This window comes from Ischnura elegans, chromosome 12 (assembly GCF_921293095.1).
Source record: "Ischnura elegans chromosome 12, ioIscEleg1.1, whole genome shotgun sequence".
In the NCBI taxonomy this organism is placed as follows: Eukaryota; Metazoa; Arthropoda; class Insecta; order Odonata; family Coenagrionidae; genus Ischnura; species Ischnura elegans.
Window position 1 is genome coordinate 19,271,160 of NC_060257.1, and position 20,712 is coordinate 19,291,871.

Here is a 20,712-nt window from a genome sequence, read left to right on the forward strand (position 1 = left end):
GCTTTAAGGTTGATGATTATTAGAATTTTCTTAAAATATTTCATTAAAACAATTGTCATCCTCTCATTACTTATTATACTACCCATTTTTTTAGCTGATTCCTGAAAAGTATTATCCAACCTTCATAGAGCAGAGAAGATTTCATTAAAGAATTTTTTGCTGCATTCAGCACCTTTTAGTTACTTAAAATACTATTTTTTATTCATAAAGAGCCATTTAAATCATTACAGACCCTAAAACCTGAAAAAAATGGCGGGTCCTCATTTAGTGTTTTTCCGCATTTAGTGTTTTAAATTTTGTCCCCCCTGAAAAACCTTAAATCAGGATTCTACTGTACTTCCATTTCATTTTAATTTTCATAAAAAAATTGCAGACAGCACATCGAATGGCCAGGGGCGGATTCATCATCAAATTTGGTGGGGAAGGGGTCATGATCTGGGTCTGGGTTGCATGAAATAATCTCCAGGAGAGCTTGGACACATGGCTTATTTTATTTTTGAGCTAGTTTTTTACAGAAGGGAGAGCTACGCTCTACGATAAATACAACTCAAACTTCTCTCAGACTTGGGTCTAGTAGCCATGCATTTGAATATCTCCCTTTACTCCTTTAATAAGATTAAGAAAAACTATTAAACTAATAAAAATTAATAGTTTTTCATAAAATTGGGGGGTATTCATGACCCCTGTGGCCCCCACCCTATGAATCCACCACTGAGAATGGCACATCATACTTGACTGATAAGAAAATAACTCACCGGCCCTCATCCCTGCCAGCTGAACCACCTCCTCCGGAACCAGCAAATCCATCGTTGGCCAGGCTGCGTAATCTATCCTGGAGTGTCGGCTTATCCCCTCCCCCAGGTGAGGCGCCACCCGCAAAGCGGGAAGACCCACCACTCCAGCCATCCCTGCCTTGTTCTTGAGCACCATCCCTATTATGCCAGCCCCCCCTACCTCCCTCTTCACCCGAGCCCCTATCCCGCTCATCACTCTTGTCTCGGTCACCCCAGCGATTGCTCCTTTCCCTTCGTTCCCTTCGGTCTCCCCTTTCATGATCACGCTCCCTGTTGCGATCTCTGTCACGGTCTCTATCCCTACCACCCCTATCCCTGTCTCGGCTACGACCCGAAGAATCGTCGCCCTTGTCACGCGATGAATGTCGATTTCTCTGACCTTGATGATTAGCCATCATGGGATCATTAACCCTGCAAAGAAAACAATAAGATACTGAAAAAAATGCCAAGTAAGTTCACAATGGTATGACTAGACCTAGAGACATGGAAATACTTTGCAGATTTCTTGAGTAAATACTATCAGTGTAAAAGCCAAGACATCAAGCAAACAGTTTTTAGCAAGGTGGAGTGTTCTCTTAGAGTCTTTGAAAGAGATATTTGTTGAACAAAGAATATGTCCTAGGCATTTCCATAAAATTCAAATATTCCTGTAAACAGCTAAATTCCAGTAAAAATCCTTCGAAGAATATCACAATTCCTTGCCAAAATCCTGCATATCCTGATCTGTAGGCAACCTTGCTAAACTTGCCTGAGCTATTTTTTTTGTCCATCCCCTTAAAAAAAGCGATAGATTGAGGTTCCATTGTACTTGAGCACTCATTTCTCTATGTAGGAAGCTATAGTGATGACTACATGAGAACACATAAAACTAAATTCCCTTCCCTAATAGAATAAAACCTCTACGTAGTGAACCTCTTTACATCATAAACCTCCATACTTCATACCACCCCTACGGTCCCGTCTGATTTACATGTAAATTTATAGGCAAACCTCTTTGTAGTGAACCTCTTTATATCGTAAAACTTCCACTTATCATGCCAAGGAGATGCCCCCGAGACGGCCTAACTACCTCTGCAAAACGTACCGAGACAACAAGAGATCATTAATGCAGCCGTGATTACGTACATGGAATGACATTATGATTAAAAACTTTTGGGCTATGTCGCCGCGTCAATGCTTTGGGTGGCCCCAACGTTTCCCGACCGATGCTGGTCGCTTTTTCAAGGGATTATGGAAACATCTCCTGAACACCGTCAAGGATTGGACTCCACTCCAAGTGGAAGGGGTTTACCAAATTCCTTGCCAGACCTGCAGGAAGAACAACATCGCCGAAACAGGCAGGTCGGTCAAAACACGCCTAGAAGAGCACGAGAGAGCGATTCGACTGGGGCAATCAACAAAGTCCGCGGTAGCCGAACATGCAGCGCTTGGCCACATCATCGACCTCAAGGAAGTCAAAATCCTCGCCAAAGTTAAAGGTTTTAAACAGGGACTCGTCAGAGAAGCCATTGAAATATCCAAAGAAGATAAGAATAATTTCAACAGAGACACCGGCATTAAAATTAGCCGTACTTGGCAACCCGTAATAAGAAGAAACAAGCAGCAACCCACTCCCCCAACCTCCGGCTCCTCTCCCTCCACCTCCTGACACTGACACCTATATAAAAGATCTTAAATTCCCATCTCTCCTTAATCCCTTGAAAAAGCGACCAGCATCTGTCGGGAAACGTTGGGGCCACCCTAAGCATTGACGCGGCAACATAGCCCAAAAGTTTTTAATCATAATGACGAGCACCCGCAAAAGTTTTAACGAAAAAATGGAATGATCACTCTTTTTTTTCCTTATATAGCTTTAATGTGCTGTAATTTTCACGTTAACCATTAGTTACCGCCATTTTGTTTCATATGAGAGCATACCTAACAGTAAATAATAAAAAAGGTATCCAACTATCCTAATCATTTTAACCCTTTCGAGACGGCGGAGTTTTCGTCTTTGCATGACTGCTGTACTGAGCCCCAAGAGACTCTTCTTTCTCGTGGTACGGAGCATTTTTGGAGGACATTCGTTAAAAAGGGTCTCGCTGAACCATTTTCGACCCCTCCACGCAGGGACTTCGCATTATCTCGGACTCCGAGAGTGGTTGTGCTCCCTCCTTTCCGGGTTTACGACCATACCTGCGGCATTGGTTCGCGGTCAACTTATGTATTGCTCATATGTATTTAGCGAATGGATTATTGTTGCTTGCACGTAAATTACAGCCTTTTAATTGAATTCCTCATTTTTATCTGAGCATAGTCAAATTTTAAACGAAGTTCTAAGGCCATTATTAACGCATTTAACGCAGCATCAATTTCCATGTTGATATTTATACATAACACGAGATATAAGTTAATATTTGTTGTAGAATTTCGTTTAAAAATTGTATACGCAGCTGAAAAGACAAATAATTCAATTCTCAGTGTATATTTCTTGAGAAATGAACAAATATTTATTTCGAAAATTGACTGTATAAACAATTGAATGACCGCTTACCGTATCGCTGAGAGGGGCTATAAAAGACGAAGGGTCCAGGTACCTGCTCCCGGATCCCGAGGGTTAATCCTAAACCCCGAAGCGTTGGGTCCCGAGACAAAGACGTCGTAAACCCACGACCATCCTAAAAGGGGGGGGAGCTAGAAAACGTATACATACGGCTTTCGATCGCCTGGCCGGGAAAGTCTCACACGTATATATACGCCCGTCGTCTCCCGGGTCAGTAAACGTCCACACGTATATATACGTGTACAGTAGGGAAAAGGTTAAGTGACTGTTAAATTGAGAGAGATCACATCATTTCCTCTCGAATCATGGTAAAAATCATGCGATAGCGTAATTATTAAATAATAAATATATGTTCACTGATGCATGCATGTGTGCTTAAACACACAAATATAATGGTTTAAAAAACAGTAGTGCCTTTCATTTCCAAAGGATATGAAAAAATGGTGCCTATCACTAAAACCTCTATATAGTGAACCTCCATACATCAAATTGCCCAAATTTTGGTCCCCTCCATTACGATGTAAAGAGGTTTTACTGTACCTAGATCCTATTTAGATCCCTGAAATGTTTGTTTTACACTCTTTTCCTACATTAGGACATCACTACAAACAACCTCAACCAACATAGATTTGATTACAATAGTCTCTCGTTATTACGGAGTTGACAATGCGAGCTGGGCATGCAATGCAGCCAGAACAAAAAAAATCGCTCTCTGCAGCACGGAAGATTGGACAAAACGCTGAAAATTCCTGAATTAACACCGGATTCAAATATACTTGGCTCAGATTATGCCCAAAGTTCGAGTTCCTCTACGCTGCACCGTGTAGCATCAACCAAATCGAAAGAAGCTTAATTCGAAATTTGAAATTTTTCAATGCTGGTATCTCTGAAAGTTCGTAAATCGAATGTGCGTAAGAAGAGGACTAACTGTAAGTCCAATTTACGAGCAGTTATGAGTGGGTTATCATGATTCCACAGGAATGAAGCTTATTATATGACGTTGCGTGTATGGTAAAGAAAGAACCATAATTGACACTCTTGGTCACAGTGCACTAGGAGAACTTAAACGTGGCACAATTATTAAAACTTAGCTAGTGTATATCCACCTAAATGCCCTTGCTTATTTGTGGAACTCCGTTATAAAGTTCATTTTGGAACCGGTGGGACGGGGACTTAGATTCATAATAACATTTCCTTTACTATGGATTGGATAGGCCTTTTCGTCGGAACCAACGATTTGCTTCTTAATTACGAGAACTTCGTAATAACGTTGTTCATATTAATGAGAGTCTACTTTATAAATTTCACTAACATAAAACTTGTTAGGAGTCTATTTTGTTACCTGAATGCCATATTTTCATTACCTGTAGTCCAGGTCACGCATGTCATTTTTCCTGTCTTTTTGTCCCTTGTCTCCATCTTCATCAGTAACATCCATGTCAATATCCATGTTTGCTGAACCATCAACATGATTAGAACCTGGCAGAGAAAGTGGGTATTTTAATTACAACAGTGTCCACAGAGCTAGTCAACTGAGTAGAATATTCAGATACAAAGCTATCAAAGAAAAAAAGGATTACAAAGCATGAATACAAAATGTTTTGAACTTATTAATATTGAGCAATTGAAAAGCTGATTGGATGAAAAAAATGTCAACATTTACAATATAGAACAATATTTTTTAATAACAATATTTGCTGTGTAGCTTCAGAGGAGAAGTAAAGTAATTAAAACCAATCCCTTTCATAGAAAAAAAGACCCTTTAATTGAGTTTAGGCAGAGTAAATAAGCTAATATTCTCTCTCGTCTAACATTTTTTTTTAACTATTACACGAGGACTTAAAGGGCCTCTTTAAATTCTTTTGGCAATACTACAACTAAAACATTTGAATTGTGAAGAAAATAGTATTTAAATAATATAAAAATTAAGGGCTAAATTTGAAAAAGATTTATACTAAATTTTACTTAGCGCCATCACACGAGATCAGGCTATAGTTTAGGGACCTGACCAGTTATTACACACCATTCAGGAGAGTTATTAGCAAGCACCCTATTGCTCTTTATTGATCTTTCAAATATTACACCAACAATTAAGCCAAGCAGAAGATCAAATTGTGACTAGACTACTATAATATTGAAGACATTGACTTTTCTTACTTGTGCAGTGTGATAGTTATACTACTCTGAACAGAGGATTTAAGCACAATTTTCAAAGCAAATTCATCTTAATTTGCCTTGAAATAACTATAAAGTTTTCTAACAATAAACTCAACTAAAGTTATTCACCACATATGTACGAATGAATCAAAACAGCTACTTCCTATGTGAAATACTCAGTCTTAGGAGGACAAATATAATATCTAAGGAAAAGGAAGCTATATCCTCGAGACTAAAGGCTGGGGATGAAAACCAAAACTGCATAATGGACATACCTGAAGGAGCAGTAGTGGTAATAGGTGGTGCGGATGCCCCCAAGGCTACCCCAGTACTAGGAGGAGGATGAGAGACCATAAGTGGTATGCCAACGCCAAGTGGTGGAGGAGCCACACCAGCCGCTGTTGATCCAGCTGCTTCCTCCAATCCAACTGCTGGTGGTGGGGCTATCATTCCTGCTGTAGGCAATGGTATCTGGGATAGGGCACCTGTGAAGAGTAAATACAATGATTACATTAATTCATTAAGGAGTATGTTGAAATTTTGACTTCTACATTGAAAGATAAAATTTGAAAACCAAAGCCACAAAATTTGGTCCATTCAACAATACATGTTCCTTGTCTATGTCAGCTAATCACTGCAGAAATATTAAGACTATTTATGAATACTCAAGCAAGCTAAAAGATACATACACATATAATAACTGAATACATTGCGCAAAGCCTTCGTCACATAGTCACACCGGTTCACATAAAAACACCAAGGTAACCTATGCTGGGCCTCGACTAGAATTGATTAAATGACCATTTATACATTAACTGTGGTGCTATTATAATGGTGATTTTATGGAGCAAGTCACTTGTAAGATAACTTGATATGTAATTTTAGGTAGCTTTCATTATCCCTAGGCCATTTTCATGCCCACAAGTCTTACCAGGTATATGCAATGAATACTAGCAGTTTAATGACTGATTCGTATAATTTTACTTAGGTTCCATTAAAATTCAAACATGAACATGTTGGAGCGGATTAAATTATACTTCTAATATAGTATCGACAAAGAAGTTCACTTAACATTCTCATCTCTTCTGAACAATTTGCCAAAAAAAGTACTTCATTTTATAATAATTTAAAAAGTTTTGGCTGATGGATCAGCTCATGGATGCTATGCATGAACCCCTCAGGCCGAAAGATCAGCACTTTGAGGGTTGATGGATACCATTAATAAATAGCTTTAGAAAACAAATCAATAACTTTATTAAGAACCAGGATCGTTTATATATCAATTCCAGGAACTGAACTAACACCAGAACAAAAATAAGAAACTGACTCATCTCACTGCTATAGTAATTAACCATTAGTAATACAACTTACTGTGCGGTGTGGCACCAAATGGAGAGCCAACCATCAACGGACGATGATGAGGATGGTGAGCAAAGAGGTGCGCATGCGGGTGATGTGGGGGTGGGAGAACAAGGCTGTGGGGAGGAGGCACACCAAGAGGTGGAGGCACAGCAGAGGCAAGCAATGGCGGCGGAGGAGGGGGCGGAGGAGCACCAGTCGCGGGGCCAAGGCCAAGACCAATGAGACCTGGTAAACCTAAAAATATACGGATAGAAAATTGCAATGGGCAATTCGAAAAAAAAAGGGACAAAAGAATTAGGGCCATATGGTCACAGTAATATTCTTACATGAAATGTAAAAAAATACATCCATTAATGTGTATGTGATTCACACACACATATCACAAGTTTACACATTAATTCAGAAGGTGCATTCAGGGGAAGTGAGTGTTCAGAGCACTACCACAACAGCTGCAGAATTTCCCCTGGCGAAACCGCTGCATAGCAGCTCAGTGAGAGTGCTGAGCAATTTCTCAGAGCAGTCTTCTTGGCCTCTTACTTGTGTGAGAACTCGCATCTGATTGGCAGGAGCTCAATTATTAGTTCTGGGTGGCCAATGGTATATCACTAGATGATTCAAAATCCCCACCTTAACTCAAACTACTAATGTTCTCTCAACATTTTCCATTCAGGGAGGCTGAGAATATACAACATAGTGAAACGTAACCATCTGCTTCCATGGTAAACGAGACTTCTTGAGTGTTCACTCTTCCTGAATGCACCCTAAATGAGATACTAATTAAAAAATATAACAATAAGTGGACACTAATGTATACATTTTAATCTCCTTCTTACTGTAAGAACAATGAGATATAATTAAAAACTATATCAGTGGACATTGTAATTACACACAGGAAAACCCCCTTTTTAGCTTATTTAAGGATATTAATTGACCTGGAAAGTGAAAAATGCCGGGAAATACTAAGGGCATAATAATTGAAAGGAAGGACAAAAAAAATGAGTATTTAGAATCAAGAAATGCAATAATGAATTCTACTATTTACAGCCTGAAAAATAGCAAATGATAACACTGACTCATTACTATCAATAAACTGAATAAATGAAACTCATTTAGAGATATTATTTAAGAAACTGATGAATTCTTCACATATGATAGAAAAAGTAATAGAAAAGGCAAACATTAGTTACCATGCAAAATATTACCCATACAAACTACAATCATATTGAATTTTCATCACTCAAAAAAAACTATTATCTTTCACATTTAACATTATTAGATCAAGTAACACAAATTCAGAAATAGGAATATCACAAGCCACTTAATTGTTCAAATAAAATATGACTTGATAACCCCTAACTTAAACAATTTAAATTACTTTTTATAGTGAGAAAATGCACAAAAACTCATGCTACTAAAAATCAATTATTTCACTATAACTGCACACAACATTTAGTCAGTGACAATCGTTAGTCATTAAAAATGAGTGAGCTGACAGTTTCACTCTCTAAAGCAAACAAGAAGCACATTAATGATTTAATAATTAATTCACATTATTCTGGTAGAAAAACAACCACATTCCCACTATGAGCACTTTAAAGCAATTAATAATTCAAATAAATCAGAAAAATGTACTCATGGGATTTGATTAATTTATAAAATACCAATTTCGAGGGTTTTAAGGAAAAGTCACCAATATAAAAAGCAACATCTTTTTTTTAGACATGGCAAACTTATCAAAATAACAGATAAAAATGTGCTCAACCAGATCAAAGTTCAGATAAGTGATGACAATCCTTAAAGAGTCACAATCAAAACCTCCGGCACGAATTAAAATAAATGAGTGCTTCAAAATATTTGAAAATTTAAAAAAAAAAAAAGTACTTTAGACCATTGACCATAAACTAACTGCTACATATAAAGTTTCATTCATGAAAACACACTACATTTTAGGTGAATTTTCAATTTAATCAAGAGAATAGACCAGCGTAGAAAAACCAGCAAGGGATATTCACTACCTTGGAAGACTTCTCTCGAACATAAGTTTTTGGTGCCTCAAATAAAATAAACAGACTAATTTCCTAGTAATATCAGAGCCCAAATTCATAACTTTCTATACTTAAGTCAGTCTAAGGGCCAATTGACACTTTTAAGACACATTACTACTCTTCTTAATGCACACAGGCGATAGGAGCATACACGGTATCGAACAATGAACAACACTTCCCCATAATTTTAGTCACGGGAACTGACTGACTACCAAATCAATAGAGAACCTGAAGGGGAGCAGATCATTTCCTTCTAATCAATCACCAGTTCAAGAATGCAAGACATGCCTTTTTTATTGGAAATCACCAAGATAGAAGATTCCATATTCAACTGACTCCAAGGGGCCTATAACGAATGGCTCACTGCAAACGGTGGGTCTCCGCATACAGTGTCACACTGTCCGGAAGTGCGTTCACTGCCCCCAAGAGATTACGAGTGGCCGCTGGTCAGAGCCACACCATGCCTAGGGGGTTGGAGTGACACCACTGCATACCCTGCCTTTATGACTCTAGCCCCTTAATGGTGGACGTTTGTTTACCTTTTTCAGGTCGAGCTGGAGTTTTTAAATCAAAATATCCGACAATAGAGACTCCCAAGGCCACATATATTTTGTATTATTTATGATATTAATATCCGAATAAGCACATAAAATATAAAACTGGACCAGTGAAACCAAAATGTTTTAAATGTAAATAGCATCATTGCAGCAGTCTGAGCCACGGCCGTAGTGGGCAGATACGTTGATTGTAAGATCTATAGCACCTCATTCATTAATTCAATTCAATTAATTTTGATGTTTTCCAATCTCCACTATGCTTTGTATGCAAAAACTTCATCCATTTCTTCATAGGTACCAGAAAATTCATCCTTTAGGACTTCCTGAGATTGTATTGTAAGGTGAATACAACTCTTGCTAACTTCTTGAAGATTTCTACGAACATCTCATGAGCTCAAATAGTGCTATTTTCAATATGACAGCTTTAGTTAATCTACTTATGTTAATCACAGTGCCAGTGGTTGTAATGCACAAATTTTGACAAGGCTAAAAAATATAAGTCAAGAGTTGTACTTATCAGTGTTCCATCATGATTGGTTTGTAACCAGTGGTATTTCGCTACATAGACATTACCGACAGTAATGTATAAAATTGTCGGTGGCATGTTTAACTTCGTTATTCACCGTAGAGATGACATTTCAGGATCAAGCTATCAAGTTCAAAGCTATGCGTGAAATTTACAGGTTCACGTATATCAACCATATCAACTAATAGTAGTGAGAGAAGTCACCCGTACCACTTGCATGGGGTAATGTGAGACTTAAAAACAGTGATTGAATAGTAGTTTTCATCAAAACGGGCTCTGTGATTGTAAGTTGTATGCGATGAAAATAAGAATGACAGGGACTTTCAGTTTTTGATGATTATATTTGCCTATTTTCCATTATTTTTAATGGTGTGAACTACTATATTGTTAGTGGATTTTTCCTGAATTATATATGTTGTAGCTTGTGTGTGTGTGTGTATATATGTTGGCAGTGGAACCAATTCTCAATCTCACATTTGTACTGTGGGCAGACTGTTTTGCTGTGATTGTGTAGTTGTGAAACCGAGGAAATGGTGAAACTGTCACATTATCGTGAATTAAAAGTTTCTTTTCACAATAAGTGAATATCTTGTGTTTCTTTAACTCTCTATAGCTTTTAATTGATAACAGCCTAAAAGTTATTTTTCATTATTTAAAAAGTGCCTCTCTTGTGCTCTCTGAATTGGCATTACCTTTCTAAACCCCATTACTTACACAAAAGGAATGCAGAGCATTTGTTATTTCACAGAAGTGTTTTTGTATGTGCTTAAGGCTCTCCAGCCTCCAAGTATTTGTGATGGATTTTCGTATATTTTTTACGAAAGCGCATTGTGGTCACATCTTTGATAGAAATAGGGTTCACCTTGCCTGTTGACCCTAAAAATACTTCTATCGCAAATTTGTGATGGTCTACCACGAAACATGTCATTACCTGCGTCTGCTTATATGTGCTTTTTGAAGATTTCTTTCGCAAGCCACAGCTAATAAATACTATATTAAACATATTGTGTATTTGTTTCATTTGTTAGATAAATTAACGAAGAAAATGCCCTGATAAATCCATAAATACCACTATTGTCTTCATCGACTGACAACAACTGTTGCCGAAATATTCATCTGCTAGAAACAGTCTCCATCGAATTGGAACACTTGTCATTAGCTACAGCCATCTTTGGATTGATGGAGCACAGAATTTATCATACGAACATCACTTCGGCTGAATTGCTCCTTTCCCAACCCCAGAAAAGTCCTCTCCGTCTAGCGGTGTCCCTCCGTACATGCCATTCATAATTACAGGGGATGGAGTGACACCTTATAGCGAACGGAAACTCCATCTAAAGGAGGCACCACCCTCTCATTCATAATAGGCCCACGAACATTTTAAACATATTTCCAAGACTAACATAAACATCAGTGTCAAGGATGAACTTAAGAGGAGGGAAAAAAGATTCCTATCATAAGTAAATCTCAATTTCTGGCACTGCAATTATTCTTAATTTTTCATTGTAAGGTTTATTTTTACACAGAAGAGACCCAGAATTCGCCGTTATCTCAGGTTCATTTCTTCACTTCTTGTTCCATGTTACAACAATAAATGCAGTAACAATAAAGTTTCTATTAAGGTATGGCTTTCATGTATCAGATGTGATTCCTGATAACAAACCCTTGAATGACATACAGCGCTATTGTATTATTCCTTGCCATTAAGTCTTGATTTCTCAACATTCCGTGAATGTAAAGGTGATAATGACCTATGTCCTAATCTTTGGGAAAGATGATCCTCTTCCAGCATCATTGAGAGGGAGGGTTGCAAAAATTTCCTGTATTTTTTGGTCTAAGAAGTTATTTTTGTGATCCAGCCCAGAGGAAATTCTAAACTTAAGTTAATACACAGCACACAGTTCATCAATCACATCGATTTCAAAGTATGAGCATGAGTGAGACAAAAAAACAATGAATTGGTCAATTTTGTTATGCTGGTATAAATGCATTTCTAAGAATACTTTCAACTTGTTATTTTAAATTTTATCCATAAATGGTTGGAAGTAATTGGAACAAAAGACATTCCATATTTCATTTAAAATAAATCTCCTCCTTACAATTTTGATCACTGAGGAACTTATCTTTGTTGACCTGTTGTATTCATAATTCATAGATGGCAAAATTGTGCTACAGTAAAACTTTCCCTATGAAAACCATTTTTTTAGAAATATCTGAATTTGATTCATTGCTCTAAGTCAAGGAATTTATTATACATTACTGTATTTTGATGATTGAACTTGGTGACACCTAAACCAAATTTATGCATTATATTTTAATTAGCGTGCAGTTCAAAGAAATTTTCATGAATGAAATAAAAAGACAAGAAGCAATGAGGACTGGTGAACTACCCCACAAAATGCTTCCACCAAAATTGAAGAAATTTGGTCACAATGAACAAGTGCAATAATCTTGCAGGCCTCTCAACACAAGTAACAACTAAACATTCTTAAAACCCATTTCTTTTACCAAAATACTGAAACCTCAAAGTATAGTACTCAATTTCAACCAAACCTAATGAAAATATTCTAAGAACTACATACCACCAAGATGCATGGGATGGGATCAAAAAAGGCATACAACCCACTGTTCACGCCACAAAACAGCTAACTTTCTGGGATGCATAAGTAGGCAAACCACATTTGCCACAATTTACCGTGATCACCCCGGCCATGGTGGCGGATAGATATCAACATACGTGGCACAGCAGTTTGTAGGCCAAAGGGTGGCTGGGGTGCCAGGGAAGGCGGGGGTAGTGATGTTGGTAGTGGAAGACCACTACCAACCTCACCAATATCACCACCTGCAGTTACGGTGCTAGCACTCGTTGCCGGAGTCTGGACACCATCGCCAAGCACAGGCTGCTGACTCCCTGGTCCACCTAAACGTGTGCAAGATAGAAAAAATAGGATCAGCAATGCATGATAATTGGTTAATACTTTGGCAGCCCATAATGACCAGCGACCTTCATTTGAGTACACCCATGTCACCGTTTAAAACATCTGTCAATGCAGGAATAATTCTTGGGTTTCCGGCCAGATGTGGTTTAGGGTAATTGGTCCCAACATTTCGAAGGGCAAATTCTGCCATCCTCCAAATTATACGCCGAGGAAACTAAAATTCTACATCTCCCTTTACCGTTGCACACGAAACTGTCAATAGATATTTTAAATTGCGATGTGAGTGTGCACTTAATAATATCATCGGTAATGCACGACGAATAGGATGACCAAATAAACATTTTCAAAAGCTGTACAGTTCAAGGGAAAAAGCTAAACATTTTGAATGAGGGCTGGCAACACATTTAAATCCCTTCAATTTGCTAATAGAAATAAATTATAAATACAAGGTGCTTTATAGATAGCATATAATTGACGTATAAATTATAGACATCTAGGAAAGGCAGGAAAACCAATGATCTTCAGATTGTTACTCAGGCAATTTTTCAATATCCCTATTTTTCTGACAAGAAATTTTTCTTCATCACCTTTGGTGGTTGCATTGGCATTATAGAAATGTGTATTATTGAGAAAACATATGGGTTTGCTGCTATGGATTGAATAAATCATAAGTTAACTAGAGAAGGTGTAGAAAATTTATCTAAACCCCAGAACAGATTTACAATCCCCAGTATGTTGCAAGCTTTCTGGTTGATATCCAGAACTTAATAATGGAAATGTGTGGGAAAAAATTGGAATATTAATGCAAGAAATGTAGAGGTACCAGATAAAAATTTTGGAAAGTAGGGCATTTGAAGGAAAAACACAAGACATTATGAAAGTGAGCTGACAACACATTAAATTCCCTTACATTTGCTTATACAGTAAAACCTCTTCACATCGTAATGGAGGGGACCAAAATTTAGGCAATTTGATGTATGGACCTTCACTATAGAGGTTTTAGTGATAGGCACCATTTTTTCATATCCTTCGCAAATGAAAGACACTACTGTCTTTTAAACCATTATATTTATGTGTTTAAACAAACATGCATGCATTAGTGAACATATATTTATTAATAAAAGAAAGCGAGCGCTATCGCATGATTTTTTACCATGATTTGAGAGGAAATGATGTGATCTCTCTTAAATCAACAGTTACTTAAAAAGATTTGGATAGTTGGATACCTTTTTTTCGTAAGCCTGAATCACACGATCATTTTTTTTCGACGCGAAAGTGATCACTAGGCAAAATGATTGTCGCCGGCATTTGTTTTTCGCATTCGCGATCGTGATGAGGATTCCCACCGCTATTTTTCATCACTAGTCCGGTCACTTTTTCCGTCGCTTAACCCATCACTAAAACCCCATATCAGCCAATCGGAACGCATTCCCCTATGGAGCGATTGCAGCGCAACGTTTGACAATCGTGAGAACGACATAGATAAACAAACACGCTATATATATTCGTGATGCGGGTCCTATGACAACGAGCTGTGATATTGGAAATGATGCGAAAAGCGACGGCAGGAGTGACCGTGTGATTCAGAAAAATGATCACTTGAGCGATCGCTTTTTGCGACGGGAAAAGTGATCGCGATAGTGATCACTTTCAAGACAAAAAAAAATGATCGTGTGATTCAGGTTTTATTTACTGTTGAGTATGCTCTCATATGAAAAAAATGGCGGTAACTAATGGTTAACGAGAAAATTACAGCACATTAAAGGTATATAAGGAAAAAAATAAGCTTGAAACATTTATCGCTGAAAATGTCATTCCATGTACGTAATTGCGACTGCATTAATGGTCTCTAGTTGCCTTGGTATGATATGCAGAGGTAGTTAGGCTGTCTCGGGGGTGTCTCCTTGGTATGATAAGTGGAGGTTTTACGAGATAAACTACAACATAGAGGCTTGCCCATAAATTTGCATGTAAATCTGACAGTACCGTAGGGGTGGTATGAAGTATGGAGGTTTATGATGTAAAGAGGTTCACTACATAGAGGTTTTAGTGTAGCTATAATCACAAAACTCAAATTAATTTATAGATTGTTCGTAAAATCTTCTCGGGCTAGGCAATGCAAGGCTATTGATAGGCTTAGCCTCCATTAGCCTTGACCAGTGACAAACCTGAGAGAATTTTACAAATACTCTTCGCCAGGAAAGCCAAGGATCTTTTACAGACTGTTATTTATGATTTATTTCTTTATTCCTACTTCTATGAAGAGGAAATTTCCCTTTGAAGCTATGGAGGTTGAATAATTGTTTTCTTGAGTACAAAAATGTGTCCTGTCATGGATTACATCAATCATATGAAAACTAGAGCAGGAAGTGAAAATATATCTTAATCCTAGATCTACAGCCTCTGTTTCCAGCTTTGTGGTGTATAACTCGAACTGAACAATTGAACATTGGATAACTAAATTGCAGTGATGACTTCACTAAAATAAATTTGTATAATTTTTATATTTATTTTGCCGGGCGTACTTTCATTTCATGGCACATTCAAATCAAAGGCAAATCAGTTACACATTTCATCATGAGGACTGGAAGAGATTAGCATTTTTCTCAGAAGTCAAATTATTTTCTTCGTGGCAATGGAACGAGGCATGATATACAATAAAATAGTACTGAAGCATTACTTTTATTTAATAAACAATTCAATCAATTTCATTCAGTAAATCTGAGGTTGGAAAAAATTAATTATTCTAAGGCATACAGGCAGAAGCAAACACTCACCAGCTGCAACTGCTTCAGGAATTGGAATAAAACTAGGGGGAAGACCACTTTGAGGATTGGTAGGTACAGGTACACCAGTAGCAGCAGTGACAGCTGATGCTAATCCAACGGGAGGTAATAGGGCTGCTGACTGAGTCATTCCTTGCTCTACACAGGAGATTATAAAAAGTACCCAATTAGATGAGCTAAGCTTGTAAGGGCAGTGATGCATCATAATTTATTATTCAATTGGATACACTTCCTTTCAGTGAAGATAGGATTGGCAGCCTTGAGTTTTCCATTTAATTATTTCTTCAACAAAGAAATAGGGCAAAAATTTGGTCTACTGAAATTCTTAGCACAAAAAGCATAAATTGCCTATCATCCCTTATAGCAGTGTCTACATGTTGAAATCAGGATAAATAGTCAAATACAGCATATTAATGTTCAAGTGAAGTCACCACATCTAGTTCCTTGTGAATACACGGTAGAAATGATTTATCTTGTCTTAAGCAAGTGATGCAATTCCATGTTAAGACCATTGTCAAGGAATTAGAAAATAGAATACCAAATTTGTGAAAATTCACACAAGATCTGGTGCTTTCCAGGTGAATAAACAGGATTAAGTTCTCATTGCTTTCCAGCTGGATTAAATAATCAATCACATCTGATATTTCAAGTTCTTTTAAGGCCATAAAGGTCCTCGTCCTAAGGGAAGAAAGGACAACAATTGTGACAATTCAGTATGTCAGATACATAAGCCGACGTTTCACGCAATTTCAATTGGACTTCCATAAATTAACACAGCCTTGAGGATGGGACACAAGTCGTCTCCCAAAACGTCCGCTTATATAAAAGCATTAACCTGGCTGAGAACCCGAGAAATATTCGTCAGAATTCAAATAATATTTGCAAAGACAATTAATATGGCTAACATATGTTCTTTCCTCATATCATACCACTACCTTTTGCAGGGATACCTGGCACAGGATTAAATTAATGACACTTTCATAGAGCCTAATCTCACCCAATGACCCTCTTATTAGATCTGAATATGGACATTAAAGACACAAGTTATCACCAAAGAGGATATTGCAGATAAAAAAAATACCATAAAACCGATGAGTAAGAAGGAATATCCAGACAGAAGTTTCATAATTTCATGAATTACAGCATACTCCTGATTGTCTGGGCTAATGATGGGGAGAGGCGGCATGAATAATCGGAAATAAAATTGGTTTGCACAAATGCTTCAAAACCGCTGCGCGACGTAGGAAACAACACTGTCAGGCACCATGCTACGTAGTCGCGTCTCGCGCAAGTTGCCTGGTATGCAACTGCTGTGGGATGCAGTTCTTAGTCACTGAACACAATCGCGCACCGTGATGTTCATATAAAATGAATATGGAGCTTCTGTAAAGGTAATGGGCATGCGATCATCCAAACACAAAATAGCAATTATAGGAAACCTGGATTGTTGGCGATTTGTCTATGCAGGCGAGTGCCTGGCTATAACTCATGCTATCTCCACTCTCACTTCCCTTGCTGCCTTCACTTCTGTTATTCCCTTCCTCTCCAGGTTGACCTAGACTAGTCATGGCGTAAATATGTCTAAGTGCGACGAAATCGCCGGTTCCTTTGGACAGTTTTCAACCGAATGCGATGCCACCATAATACAGTGGAACCTCGATCTGTCGTTTTTCAGGGGGATGGATGAAAAAAACGATGAATGCGAGAAAACGATCAATGCGGGAATTGTTGTCCGGGTTGCCTATGTCCCAGGAAACGCTTTATTTTTGCGAATTATGATATTCATTAATGGATTCAAACGAGATTTTAGCTGATTACAGGAATATTATTACTTTATTGAAACACTTAGGTCATATTGTTGATTCGAATTATATCTCTTTCAAATATCCTAAAGGAACACGCCGCCTTGCTAAAAAATGTTTGCACTCCACTCGGAATTTTCACTACTATTTCACTGTAAAAATTCTTATCCATCAAATGCCATTTCAAGTACACGTATTTACGAGAGCAATGTGCGTGTTATGCCTCAAACAACTGATTTCGCCGTCGCAGTGGTTGGTTATGAGATGGATCAAGAAGGCCAAAAATAGTTTATTATTTGAAATGTTCCTTTCTAGCAATTAAATTTTTAATATGATTGAGGCAATGTGGCGTAAATCGTCAGCGGCACGCCTGCTCACCGGCCCACATGATCCTCGGCTTCATCCCATTTCTCGTTTTCACCAGGGATCTGGCTCTACCCCCACCCCTGCCGTCATGTGCTAGCGGACATACCGAGGCGTTCTGCAATTTTCGCGCATTTCTAGCCCGGATTCTTTTCTTCATCTTCAATTATTTTCAGTCCATCTTTTAAAGTTCTCACTTGTGTCTTTGGAAGGGCCATGGTCCGAAGACGGATAAGAATAAAACTAATAAAAATGAAACCGGACTCTATTGAACCCACACGGAAAACATTCGCTGGTTTTAAGTCAACCCACCCTGGAAAGTACGGAACCACTCGTACGAGGTGAAGTTCTGCACTAATGCTATCGCGTACGGCGTAAGCAGTGCTTACTGCAGAGGGTGAAGCATGACCATATGACTGCGCAATGAAATTTTTTATCCTATAGAGAAGGCAACTTACCCACTCATTTCTAACAATGAGTAGCGTAGCTCTAGACGAGCAGATGAATTCAGATTGCTAGTCGAGAGAAACAAAATATCCTGAGAAGACATCGCTTCGTTAGCACCTCAGACAAGTGAGACTTGTAGCATAACTCGTAAATTGTAACCAGACGCCCTTTCAAAAAAAAAGTTTTCGAAAAAAAAAATCCATATCAACTGCCGTGAAGCTCACCATCAGCTGCGAGGATATCGATATTCGCCAGAAATCACCATCGTATTATTCCAACTATTTCCTTGCTTAAAAGGGTTAAATAACGTTAGAAATACGTCGTGTTTGGTATCATTCTTTTTTAAATTACGTGCACATCACTAATATCTCAAACTAATAAAAGTATAAAACCAATTGCCGAAATTCATTTTTAGACACCTTTTGGGCTAATTGGTGATTTATGCAGCAGTTGACCTTTAGAAGTGGGGATCTTTGAAGCGAGTCGGCAAAAAAAAGTCAGGGTTCAAGAAAGGGGGAGGCGTGAAAAAGGATTCTTTTGTCCTCGAGTAACTTGATATTTTCTTTCGAAGCTAAGGTCTTCGTAATACGATCCCTGCTCGAGCTGAGACCTTTTTTTATTTCGGAGAAGAGGAAAGCTTCAGTCGGGGGAGACGAGTGCCGAATGGAGGGGGATACCGGATCTTGGGAAATGCACTAATGTAACTATCCCACGGCACTCAGCTTCTCCCTATCGTATTTCAATCTCCTGGGGTAGATTCAAAATATGTGTCTGTCGTTATTAGCCATAAATAACACGTTGTAAACACTTCGTCTCATTTTCGTCAAACGATAAATGCGGGAAAATTACTCGACGGGACCGCGATCTTCAAACGATAAATGCGGGAAAACGATACTTCGGGGAACGATAGATGCGGGAAAAAATTACATTGTCTTTATGGAACTTAATTTGGGACCAGGAGCGGCGAACGATGAATGCGGGAACGATAAATCGGGTTTCCACTGTACTTGCACATTTGCGATATGAAATATAAAATTAGAAACAACATATCTCTTACTTTGCAATTGGTTAGGTATTGAAGAATCTTCTAAAATTAATCAAGAGTTTTTTTCCCGCTGCTGATCGTCGTCTGAATGCTATAGCAGACGTCCAAGTGAACTTGAAACATTCCTTGTCAAATAGGAAAATAAAATACAGTGGAACCTCGTTAAAGCGAGTACGGGCTATAGCGACACCCCCGCTATTACGAGAGATAACCGATGCACCGTCAATTGACCCTATAATAAGCGTGTTGAAAAATTCGTTTTTACGAGACCCTTTCGGTGTTGGCTCTCGCCATAGCGAGGGTTTCACCGCCGGAAGACTTTCATCAAGACTCCTTAACCTCTGTAATTGCTAGCGATCTGTTAGAAATGAAGTTAATGGAGTGCTCAGTCTCAAATTTATGTGGTAAACTGTCGTTCGATAAATATAATGATTGACGAAACAATGCTTTGCATGATTTTTATTCAGTGCGGTGCTTATAAATTGTTTGAATAGTTAGTCGTTATTTGAGTAAGGAAATTTAGTGATGCAAAAAAACATCACCTTTCGTCTGGATTTATGCTTACGTTTATCGGATAGATGTTTATCTGTCGCCGCACCACTCCTGTTCCTGTATATCTGTTCGCAGCAGGTATATTGGCTATTATTTGCTCCACCTCCGGCAAAGCGACAATTTGCTATAGCGAGTGTTTATTAGTGCACCGTGGGGTGTCGTTATATCGAGGTTGCACTGTACTTAGCAAAGGGGTTTTCCCTCATCAAGCAAATCTCTATTTTGAAAAGTGAAACTACAGGCTAAATTTGCAATGTAGCAGAAATTTTTCTGCATCAAATTTACCTAATTATTTATGAAATCATATGTTGTGATTTTTTTCAAGGTAATATGCATAGATTCTGAGTTCCTCTCGTGGAATACACACAAGGGGATTCAAAATACAGTAAAACCTACACATAATGAATTTCCATGGGACAGGGAAAAGGGCAACACCATTGTGAGGGGGCTTGATATGGAGGACCTTACAGTGTTGCACTGTCCAGGATGAGCAAAATTCATGTAGATGAAGGCCTTGACTCACAGATCAGAGCAGCTGCATTAGATTGCTGTTGGGGTACTACTTTAATCTTAGCAATATTTGCAAATGGAAAATTTCACTCAAGGGAGGACATTTTCCAAACTTGAACCCACAAGCAGACGACATTATAGGGAGGCAATGTAATTATAGCAGTTTGTAACGTGAAATTTTTCTCGACGCAATTCACCTTGAGAGGATCTTGAACGGGTGCTATGACTTTGTTATAAGAAGGTTTTCATGTAATTCCATTATCAGGAGGGTCATTTTACAGAGGT

At 38.2% G+C, this 20,712-nt stretch overlaps 1 protein-coding gene across 7 annotated transcripts in view; it reads right to left on the reverse strand.

The window, feature by feature from the left end:
- LOC124169738 (SR-related and CTD-associated factor 4) overlaps positions 1–20,712 on the reverse strand; it is a 69,069-nt gene that overhangs the window by 19,171 nt on the left and 29,186 nt on the right. For 4 of the 7 annotated variants that reach the window (XM_046548433.1, XM_046548429.1, XM_046548430.1 and 1 more), the window contains 6 exons: positions 15,700–15,846; positions 12,679–12,903; positions 6,865–7,089; positions 5,769–5,978; positions 4,701–4,815; positions 756–1,205 (listed from right to left, as the gene is read on the reverse strand). In XM_046548433.1, the coding sequence (XP_046404389.1) occupies positions 756–1,205; positions 4,701–4,815; positions 5,769–5,978; positions 6,865–7,089; positions 12,679–12,903; positions 15,700–15,846 (1,372 nt within the window). The remainder of the gene's footprint in view (positions 1–755; positions 1,206–4,700; positions 4,816–5,768; positions 5,979–6,864; positions 7,090–12,678; positions 12,904–15,699; positions 15,847–20,712) is intronic. The other 3 variants (XM_046548431.1, XM_046548427.1, XM_046548432.1) reach the window with 3 other exon arrangements.